Source organism: Peromyscus eremicus, chromosome 4, assembly GCF_949786415.1.
Source record: "Peromyscus eremicus chromosome 4, PerEre_H2_v1, whole genome shotgun sequence".
NCBI classification, from domain to species: Eukaryota; Metazoa; Chordata; class Mammalia; order Rodentia; family Cricetidae; genus Peromyscus; species Peromyscus eremicus.
Window position 1 is genome coordinate 129,697,370 of NC_081419.1, and position 11,693 is coordinate 129,709,062.

The window sequence follows — 11,693 nt, forward strand, 5'->3', positions numbered from 1 at the left end:
CCTGCCTCCTCCCCGCTACCCACCAAAACCTCATGTTTCCCATCTAGAAAATCTGCTGGTGGGTCTGGCTGCTCTGTGAGTTTTAGCTTTCTGCAACTTCTCCCTAGGGCATTCACCAGGCCTTTCTTCCGGAATGCATGCGTGATCTTCGACCCTTCGTCCTTTTGAGCATGGGAACAGAGTTGATACGGGTGAGAAAAGAAAAGTTTTATGAGTTGATTGATGCGGAGACGAAAGAAAAGATAATAAAGATGGACGTGAATTATCCCAGGTCAGTGCTGGAAATGTTAGTAAGGCCTTTGGATCCACCAAACAAGGTTTTCTGTTAGCAAAAGAAAGCGTGTGGACGCATGTGTGCATGTGTGTGTGTTAGAACTGGTGTGATAGGATGAACTGGGTTGTTATTCTACTCAGAACAGTTGCAGTTTCTGATGCTAATTTCAGCACCGTGTTTCAAACCATCTCTCCCCTCTGAGTCAGCCATTCTCTTGTGAATTGGTCTGTATAAAGCCAAAGTCTGGGGAAAGCTACATACATTAAGATGTGCATAGCCCTAACGTCCACAATCAACAGTGACGGTCACCCACATGTGTCCCACGGAGGAGACAGCTTAGCCCAATGGTGCTGCATTCGCTTGAATAGAAGATTACTGTTGGAGCCAGAGAGATGGCTCTGCCCTCTAGGTAGAGTGCAACCAACAGGACAAAAGAAACTGGGACTGGAGGAGAGACAGTTAAGAGCACTGGTTGCTCTCGCAGAGAACCCAGGTTTCTTTCTCCTGACCATCTGTAACTCCAGTTCCAAGGGACCCATGCCTTCTTCTGACCTCTGAAGGCACACACATGGTGCACAGGCATACAGTCAAGACACTCACATAATATAAATAAATTGTTAAAAAATGTTTTAAAAAGAAAAATTGACTAGATAGACATTTCTGCTAGTGTAGGATGCAGACGGATTGGGGTCCCAAAGAAACTCAGGAGAAATGGCTAGTTGAGGTGCCTGTTAACATATAAAAGAGGACACTGGCTAGCTCTCCCAGCATCCCTCAGTACCTGCGGTTCCTCCCAGCTCTCCCAGCATCCCTCAGTACCTGCAGCTCCTCCCAGCTCTCCCAGCATCCCTCAGTACCTGCGGCTCCTCCCAGCTCTCCCAGCATCCCTCAGTACCTGTGGCTCCTCCCAGCTCTCCCAGCATCCCTCAGTACCTGCGGCTCCTCCCAGCTCTGCCAGCATCCCTCAGTACCTGTGGCTCCTCCCAGCTCTCCCAGCATCCCTCAGTACCTGTGGCTCCTCCCAGCACTTCTCACCCCACCCCCAACCCTAAAACCTCTCCCTCCAAGGGAGGTCTCTGGGCGGCTGCTGTCTCCTAGCAACGCCCTTCTCTTCCACTTTTGCTCATCCTCACCCCCCCCACACACACACCCACCCCCCGCCTCCCAGGTCTGGTTTATTCTGGTGGCCATGTCCATCTGGACCCTTCCCAATGCCTTTGGCTGTACTCTCCCTCATATTTACAATAAGCCTTCTCCACCGCCGTACCTAGGGGCAGTCATGGCCTCATTTTTTTTCATTCAGACTGATGGCAGGGTGTAGCTAGAGTTTTCCTGCCTGGCCCACAGTCAGGACAAATCTCTCTCACCTGCCAGTCCCACAGCCTCAGACCCGACCAAGTAAACCTAGAGACTTATATTGCATACAAACTGTATGGCCGTGGCAGGCTTCTTGCTAACTGTTCTTACAGCTTAAATTAATCCATTTCTATAAATCTATACCTTGCCACGTGGCTCATGGCTTACCGGCATCTTCACATGCTGTTTGTCATCGTGGCGGCTGGCAGTGTCTCTCTGACTCAGCCTTCCACTTCCCAGCTTTATTCTCCTCCTTGTCCCGCCTATACTTCCTGCCTAGCCAATGGCCAATCAGTGTTTTATTTATTGACCAATCAGCAACACATTTGCCATACAGAACATCCCACAGCAGCAGGGTGTTTTCAGGTGTATACAGGTTTTGTGTGTATGTGAAAATTTTAACCATTTATTTTTTTTTTAATTTAAATCAGTGCACATGCATTAGGTTTCATTGTAGCGTTTTCAAACAAAATTTATTTTGTTAGTTCTCTTTATTTTCTCCCCTAAGCCTCTGTCTCGCCCCTGTTCCCTTCTGCCCCACACCTTCTTCTGTAGTCTTGACACTATGTACAGACTCTAGTGTGAACCAGAGAAAGAGCATTAGGAACTCACTAAACACTGGACTGGACTGATCTGTTACTCAGGGCAGTGAGACATTTAAGTGGAGATACTGAAGCTGGGCATGACAGCTTAGGCCTGTGATCTCAGCTCTTGGGAAGTAGAGACAGGAGGTCAGGAGTTCAAGGCTATATAGTGAATTTGAGATCAGTCTGAGCTACATGAGGCCCTAACTCAAAACAAAAACAAAAACAAAAGAAACGGAGTAGATTTAAAAAAAATTATGAACAAATCAAAGAACAGTTTGTATGTAGACATGGCCAAAGTTGGGGCTATTGGGGAGAGAAACAGGTTGCACCGGGCAGTGGTGGTACACGCCTTTAATCCCAGCACTCGAGAGGCAGAGCCAGGTGACTTTCTGAGTTTGAGGCCAGCCTGGTCTACAGAGTGAGATCCAGGACAGGCACCAAAACTACACAGAGAAACCCTGTCTCGAAAAACAAACAAACAAACAAAAACCAAAAAAAAGAAAGAAAATAAAAGAAAATCATTGGTGGCTTCTTCCAGCCATTCTCTTCTGGATCTTGAGTATGACTATTAAAAATGGTCTTCTAGGCCAACCTCCTGAATGAAGGGTCTAAGGAGCCTCAGCTCTCCCATGATGCATCAGGCAGGGTCAGTGTTTGTGGAGGTCGGCTCCCTGGAATGTGCAGCTGTTTGGAGAAGTTGCCCTTGTACTGCTTGGCAAGCACCTCGTGGTGCCATCTCGACGCTGCAGACAGGATTCTGTCTTCACTAATTGTTGAATTTATGGTGTCCCAGACTGTCCAGTCATGCAGGACATAGATCCATCAGGTAGCTCAAATGCCTCATATTTAAACCGAGACACCTGTCTTGTGAATGCCATAAGCTAGACAACTTAAAAACTCTCCCTTCATAGTATAAGAGGTCATGGCACACAGAATGAAACCAAGAGCTGATACAGCCACAGTTTAGGAGAGGCTAGGGTTTGGAGCAGGACACTCGCTGTTCTGTTTACTCAAAAAATAGACTAGAGGGGCTGGAGAGATGGCTCAGAGGTTAAGAGCACTGACTGCTCTTCCAGAGGTCCTGAGTTCAATTCCCAGCAACCACATGGTGGCTCACAACCATCTGTAATGAGATCTGGTGCCCTCTTCTGGTCATACATGCTGTATATAAAGTAAATAAATAAATCTTTAAAAAAAAAAAATAGACTAGAAACCAGTGTGACCCACAGTGCCCATGGGTGACATGCAGTTTTATCTCTTGGACTCTGGGTCCAAAAATAAATGGCCCTGTAGGAATGTGTAATTATGTGCTTATCCCTCATAGGTTTGGGCAAGTTCTTTTGGCCTCTTCAAGCCCATAGTTCATGTCTGTGAAATGGGTTAGTTGTGAAAACTGAAGACGCAGCCCATGTAGCTGGGCATAGTGATTGATGCCTTTAATCTCAGCAAAACAGAAGAAATTGGGGTTGGACCAATGGCAGGAGGCAGAGGCAGGCAGATCTCTGTGAGTTCAAGGCCAGTCACGGTCTACAAAGGGAGTTCCAGGAGAGCCAGAGCTGTTACACAGAGAAACCCTGTCTTGAAAAACAGAAAAACAAACAAACAAGTAAAACCAAAAGAACAAAACAAAATGAAAAAGACTCGGCCAGTGTAAGGACTGGACATGTGGTAAAGGCTAGGTCAGAATCAGATAATATTCTGTGTTGTGTAAGGAGATGTGAGTTAATAGAACTTTTGGAGAGGAGACCATCCAGGCCATGTGCTGGTAAATGTCTGCCAGCCAGGTTGTTAGGAGGCAGGGGACAATCTTGCCAAGTAACATGTGCTGATTTCTGTGGTGTGAATATACCATCCAGCCAATTTCCAGCTACCAACATGATGTCACTCAACATGGCATTGAGAAAAGATGCCCACAGTTAGCTTTCATGAGTGGGTAGGGACGTTACTGAGACTTGAAGGACTTTGTAGCCCATCCTGACTGCTGGGTGTTTTCTTAGGTTGAGTTCTAGGGATCACAATTGCCTTGGTCCTGATCAATGTCGGTTAGACAGGGACTGTTCATGGTTACCGGTGAGGTGTTAGGCTTTGCATCCTTTCACAGGTGAGACCAGATGAATCAGAGGAAGTTTGGCAATGCCCTTCCCTTGCTGAGGTATCAGAAGGAATGAGCCAATAAGTCCTGAGCCCATCGGACCCCGCCTCCTCACCCTCAGATGCTGTGAGGGAGGGGCCCAGGCAGGATTAGGACACCAGGACCAGCCCGGGGCAGCCACTGTCTCTTTCTCTCAGATTTGTCTGTTCTGGAAATTTCATGTAAAAGAATAATTTTACGTGTGTGTGTGTGTGTGTGTGTGTGTGTGTGTGTGTATGTGTGTGTGTGTGTGTGTGTGTGTGTAAGAGAGAGACAGAGACAGAGACAGAGACAGACAGACAGACTTTGTCTTTTCATCAGCTGATAGACATTTGGATTATTTCTGCTTTTCACTGTTATGAACAATGCTGTTGTGAACGTTCTTGTACAGGTCCGTATACGAACATGTTTTCATTTCTCTTAAGTGTATTCTTAGTGGCAAATTGCTAAGTCACATGGTAGCTGTACATTAACCTTCTGTGAAGCTGTCAACCTGTTCTCCGAAGTGGCTGCACCAGTTTACACCCCTCAGCCCTCACTCCAGATCGGAATCTCCATGCTTCTGGTGGTAGCCATCTTAGTGGGTGTGAAGGGTCTTGCTGTGGTGGTCCCCTCATTCCACTGTAGCTTTTATTGACATTTCTCAAAAGCTAATGATCAATAGCTACATTATTTTTTTCTGATGGGATCTTGCTATGTAGCCCAGGCTGTCCTAGAACTTGCTGTGTAGACCAGGCTGGCTTCAAACTCATGATCCTCCTGTCTCTTGAGATCCTCCTGTCTTCTGTCTTGCAGAGATCACCGGCATGTGCCATGACCAGCTTTCCAATAGTCTTACTTATTATTTTCACTTATTTTATTATTGTATGTGTGTCTGTATGTGTTTATGATGTGTATGTGTGGGTACATATGTGCCATGGAGCTCATACAGAGGTCAGTGGATAACCTTGTGAGTTAATTTTCTTTTTCCGCCTTTACGTGGGTTCTGGGAATTGAACCCTGGTTACCAAGCTTGCATGACAAGCATTTACCCCCTGAGCCATCTTGCTAGCCTGTTATGTTTGGCCTTTCTGAAATAGAGTTGTATTATGTAGCCCAGCCTACTTTCAAATTCACCACGTAGCCCAGCCTAGCCTCAGATTCAGTGATCCTCCGGTGTCTGTTTTAGAAGTACTGAAATTATAGGCATACACCACCATCTCCAGTTTATCCACAAAAATTAGCTTCAGTCTACTCTATTGGATTCAGTATATCACTTCAACACATCAATTTGAAAATTAATAGTTCGCATGTCTTTATGTCGTGTGTCTAATTCACACCGGCCACATTTCAGGCACTCAGGAGCCCACCGGCGACTCCCGGTGTGACAGGAGGGTAGCACGGGCTTCAAGAACTGATTAGGAGGAAGGCAAAGGAGGTGGAGGAACGGGGGGAGAACGGGGCAGGGGCAGAGGGTGTTTAGGCTTTGAAAGGAGCGGTGGAGGGATCCGTTTGGATGGAGGGCAGAGGCCAGGAGGAGCCCTAGAGCATAGCGTCTGTGTTTGCCCTTCAGCGATGAAGAGCTGTGTCAGAGGTTCCTGAAAGAAAACAGCTGGAATATCTTCCGGAAGGATCTGCTGCGGCTGCTGGTGAAGCCCCTCAACAAGCAACCCTTCACCCCGATCCGTAGCAAGAGGAAAGAGATCTACAACCCTAAGTCTTTGACCCTGGATTTGTGTAACCTCAACAAGAGGGTGAAACCACGCTATCCTGTTTTTGTGGCACCCCAGAAATACCTATCCCCCTTGAAGATTGTCCAAGCTGTTTCAGCACCCCGGCACAAAATTCAAGAACTCCTGCCTCAATATAAAAATGCGGGGGTCCTTCTTTAGAATCAATAAAGTACGTTGGGATTGGCTTCTCTGTTTTCTGGATGGCCACCGTGGGAGCTGCAGGCTTAGGATGGGGAAAGCTGGAGGATCAGCCAGTAACTTGAGAGGCATGATCTCCCTTGACACTAGTGGGGTGGAATAAGGACATGGATGCCCAGGAGCCTGGGTGTGTCTATTACTAAGGAACCAATGTGACCATTCCTCATCTAGATGGAGCTCCCTCACTTGAATCAGCGGATGCTGTGTGCCGGGAACCAACGCAGGCCAGCTATTGTCAGTCAATACACTATGTAAGAAAATCAAGAAACCCAATATTTTAGATTATTCCTACTGTTTTTTTTTTTAAACATGAGCAACTAATTTAAGATATTTTAAATAAAACACATGGGATATCTTAGACAGCCAGCTGTGGGCGAGGCTTCTCTGGCTGAGTTGGCATCCTGTGGCTAGCAGAGGCCCACCAGAGACAAGCGTTCACTGGGGACAGAGTTCAGGAAGACTGCTTGGTCCTCTGGTATCCTGTAGTTTGGGGCACCTGTCCCCATGAAGCCTCATACCACAGAGGAAGCACCATGCCACCTCTCCACATGAGCCTGAAAGAGGTTACGAGAGTGCAGGAGCCCTCTGGAACCCCATGGCTATGGCCACGAACACTCACTTGCCACCTAGCAAAGAATGGCCTGGGCTGTGGACTTCGAGTTAGGAGCCCTGGAGGGCCTGGTGCTGTCCCTCCCTGGGGCCCCCTGAATACCATGGGTCAGTCTAGCACCTGCAGTTCGGTCTCCCCAGTACTGAACAGAGAAAGTTGGTAAGATCAATGGGATGAGTAGACCCAGAATTGACTAGTTTTAAAAGATATATGTTCAACAGTAGATATTTTTGTATTGAAAACCATTTTCTTGTGTATTAAACAGGAATAAGATTTTATTTTTTCAGCCAGGCAGTGGTGGCACATGCCTTTAATCCCGGCACTTGGGAAGCAGAGCCAGGAGGATCTCTGTGAGTTTGAGGCCAGCCTGGTCTACAGATCGAGATCCAGGACAGGCACCAAAACTATATAGAGAAACCCTGTCTCAAAAAAAAAAAAAAAAAAAAAAAAAAAAGATTTTTTTTTTTCCCCCTCAGAGGAGAACGTAGATGTTATAAATGGTGGACTTCAGGGTTTTGACTCTCCGGTGACTCGAGAGAGTCAAGAATCAGGGACACCTATGCAGGGTGAGGTGGCAAATACCTCAATTCTTGCACTGGGGAGTGTGAGGGCAAGAGGTGTCCTAGTTAATTTTGTTGTCAATGTGAAGCACCTGAAGAATTGCCTTTAGTGGACAGGCCTGAGGGCGTATCTGTGGGACATTTTCTTGATTGTTAATTGATGTAGTGGGGGCCCAGCCCATGGTGGGTGTTGCCATTCCTGGGCCTGTGGGCCTGGGCTGTGTAAGAAAGGTAGTTGACTATGAGCCTGGAAGCAGCAGTTCTCCATGGCCTCTGCTTCAGTTTCTGCCTTTGGTGTCCATGGATGATGAGCTATAACCTCTAAGCCAAATAAACCCTGGCTTCCTCAAGCTGTTTCCAGTCAGGGTGCTTAGCACTACATCAGAAACCAAACTAGAACAAGAAGTTCATGATCATCCACAGCAGATATCCTGGGCTACATCATCCACAGCTACACAGTGAGTTGGAGGACATCCTGGGCTACATGAGACCCTGTCAGAACACAACACAAACAAGAAGTCTGAGGCATTAGCAGTCCTTCAAAGACCAGGTACCACTGTTTGGGGGTTAGGGAAGTGGGGGTGCCTCACTGAGATCTCTTTGGGCTGAGGGTGGTGGTGTAGACATTTTCATTCATGAGAGGTGTGCATATTGGCCATTGCTCTGAGGTAGCTTCAGAGGATGAGGTACTCTGTGTTCTCTAGGCGAGGGCTCTGTAGCTGGAAAGAGCCAGGTGGTACATATTTTAGGCTGCGTAGGTCCTGTGGTCCCTGTTACAACAGTCAGCGCCACCTCAGGGAAGCAATGGTAGAGACTACGTAAATGAGTAGGCATGGCTGGTGACAAAATCGGCGGTCGTTCTGACCTTACCGACAGGCTGTAGTCCGCTGATCTCTGCTCTGGGGAGCTGGGGACCTTGAAGATTCTAGCAGATACAACTTGGCCAGAGAAAAGGAGAATGACTCGTAAGAACGAGCACTCACAGGACAGCCATCTTGCTGAGTACCTGACTGTGGGGTCCAGTGACCCGCTGGGTCCTACCAGCTCTGCCACTTTGGGCTGTTGAGGTGATATGTGTATGACAAGGTGAAGTTTTTGTTCATCAGGAAATATGGGTCTCACTTCTTGAGAGGTGAAAGAACAAGCTTCCAGAATGTTCTTGTTCTTCCACATGTTCTCTGTGAGAATGATGGGTAAGAAATGGTGGCTCATGCCTTTAATCCCCAAACTCCAGAGGCAAAAGAAGGAAGACCATTCAAGACCTCAGTGAGATGTATAGAGACCCTGACTCAAAAACCAAAATGACGAGAGGAGAGCTGAGGGGAAGGGTAGGAAGGAGGAGGTTAAAGAGAGGAGAGAGTGGGCTGGAGAGATGGCTCAGAGGTTAAGAGCACTGACTGCTCTTTCAGAGGTCCTGAGTTCAATTCCCAGCAACCACATGGTGGCTCACAGCCATCTGAAATGAGATCTGGTGCCCTCTTCTGGCCTGCAGGCATACATGCTGTATACATAATAAATAAACCTTTGAGAGAGAGAGAGAGAGAGAGAGAGAGAGAGAGAGAGAGAGAGGGAGAGGAGAGAGGAGATAGTAGTCCGGGCAGTGGTGGCACACTCCTTTAATCCCGGCACTCGGGAGGCAGGGGCAGGTGGATCTCTGTGAGTTTGAGGCCAGCCTGGTCTACACAGAGTGCCAGGACAGCCTTCAAAACTACACAGAGAAAAACGAACAAGCAAGCAAACAAAAAAACAAAAAACAAACAAAAAAAGAGGAGACAGCGATGTGGGTATGGGAGGGAGGGATTGAAGAACACCGTGGGGTAAGGGCCTGAGTGATTACAGCCTTGGGTAACCAGCCCCAAGGCTGCACACAGGGCTTGTAAGGAATCCACAGCATTGGCAAGGCTAAGACTTTTCTATCTGAGGGGTTTTAGGGAGGGAAAAAACTCACACATTCTCTCATCTTGCTGTTCTCTCACGTTGTACTCTGTTGCTCCTGTTCCCTTCCCCTCCACACTCAAACACTCTAACTTCTGATGATCCAAGAACACCTGCAGCCCTCCTTTGGGGCTACAGAGTCAAATTATTTTCTGTAGCCTTGACTAGTCAGAATTTATTTTTACAAATTGAGGTCAGGAATGGGTGCAAGGACTTAATCATTTGCCAGCTAGCAATGATTGGACTGTTTTTGTATTTACAATCTAGCCAGACAGTACAGCTGTGTGTCCTTATGAACGAGATAGGAAATGTTTATCTAAAAAACCACTAGCAAGGCATCTGGTCTAATCTCAAGCTTTTTGAAGCTTTGTGTCAGCTCGTGGTACCATGAAATTAAAGGGATTTGAGCCATACTGGCTCCCAGTTTATCATTAATTTGAGTTGTGATCCAAAGCAGCCAAAGCAGCGTCTAGGGGGAGTTTATGGGCAACTGTGTAGCGTATCCTTGTGTTCATTTTTATTCATCAAAATTATACAGCTTAAGGAGGAGTCATCTTTTTGACAATCCACAGATATAAATGCCCATTAGATCGGGATGTTTTCATGAGATAAACACACTACAGTACAGGTAGTGGGGGACTCCCTGCGCTCATATATGTTATATCAGATACCAAAGGCACAGCAGAAGCAGAGGACACTCTGGAGTCTGTGTTCTCACAAGCTTTGCTTAAATGAGGTACACCCATCAGAGAGTTTTTCTTCCGGTGGGCTGACACCTGAACTTCAACTGACAGCACCACAGCCACTGCACTGAGTGAGGAGTGGGCTTCAGGAACTCATGGAGCAGAGCACAGTTCTCTAAGACCCCAGTGCAGTGGCAGGGATTGAGAGGAAGGATATCTCCAGACAACAGGGAACTTCTGTGTGGCTGCTCCTATGAACTCAGTGACCAAGCATGCACGAGCTTCCACTCTACCCCATCATATTAGGGTCAAACACATTGGAAGTCCTTGGTACACATCAGAGGTGGCTAATCATTTAACCATGATCCACATAACCAGGGACAGCTTCCCCTACCAATGGAACAGGCATCAGAGCTGAGTCTCACAATCAGAAATAAAGGCCATCAGCAGATGGTTTGGGGTGCAAGGGGGCAAGTTGGCATCTCAGCCCACGCCACCCTCTTCTCTAATGACCTGGCTGATGTCAACATTAAAGGGTAGGTAGCCTGGCAGGAAGAGATCAGAAATGTCACTCACCTGTTGGTTGACAATGGAAGAGGGTGCTACTTAAAAGGAGATTGGAGGGGCAGGGGGTGGGGACAGTTAGGGTGGGACAACCTCTGAGCTTCCAGGCTGAGGGCAGCAGAAAGGGCAGTTTCCCAAGCCTCTCTGCACCCTCACCCCACCTGAAACACTTTGCAGCAGATATCAGGGGTCAGCATCAATCAGGGAGGACAAATCAGGACTTACTTGGGAGAGTTCATTCAGAAGGTAGATATGCTGCCCCTTGGCACAAGTGTTAGCAAGAGATTGTGGTTTCACACTGCAAAGACCTTAGCACAGACCCACAGACAGGTCTGGAGTTCTAGGAAGCCCACCCTTTTATTCCCAAGAAAAGGAAAGGGGCTGGGCCTCGTAGAATATGACTACACTCAGGAGGCTGAGGTAAGAGGCTCACCACAAGTTTGAGGCCAGCCTGGGCTATAAAATAAATCCAGGCCAACAAGGGCTACACAATGAGACCCTATCAAAAAAAAAAACAAAAGGCAAACACCAGAAGAACCTATGCTAAAGCATGACTGTGTGTGGTACTGTGTGTTCTGGTCTGGCTCCTATTATTATTATTATTATTATTATTATTATTATTATTATTATTATTATTATTATTATTGAGACAGGTTTCTTTGTGTACACTTGGCTGTCCTGAACTAGCTCTATAGACCAGGCTGGCCTCAAACTCACAGAGATTCACCTGCCTCTGCCTCCTGAATGCTAGGATTAAAGGCATGTGCCACCACTGCCTGGCCTGGTTCCCATTATTGTAATGAAACATCCAAGGCTGATTTATAACAAAAAGTAATTTATTTAGTTCATGGTTTTCAAGGCTAGAAGTCAGAGTAGCATGCTGTCAGCTCTGGTGAGGTCCCCCTGGCTGCTCACTTGACAGATGACATTACAAGGCTGGGAGTCCAAGAGGGAGGTCACATGATAAGACAAGAACCTGGAGATGGGACAGACCAGGCTCATCCTTTTATAAGAGGCTACTCTTGAAAGAACAACTGGGGCTCATGAAAACTACCTTAGCGCCAGGCGTGGTGGCACACACCT

General features: G+C 47.1%; 1 protein-coding gene across 1 annotated transcript in view; it reads left to right on the forward strand.

The window, feature by feature from the left end:
* Window positions 1–6,245, forward strand: part of Cnbd2 (cyclic nucleotide binding domain containing 2) — a 55,230-nt gene extending 48,985 nt beyond the window's left edge. The window contains exons 11-12 of the mRNA XM_059261760.1: window positions 108–271; window positions 5,901–6,245. Coding sequence (XP_059117743.1) covers window positions 108–271; window positions 5,901–6,219 — 483 coding nt within the window. The 3' untranslated portion in view covers window positions 6,220–6,245. The remainder of the gene's footprint in view (window positions 1–107; window positions 272–5,900) is intronic.
* The last annotated feature ends 5,448 nt before the right edge of the window (window positions 6,246–11,693 follow it).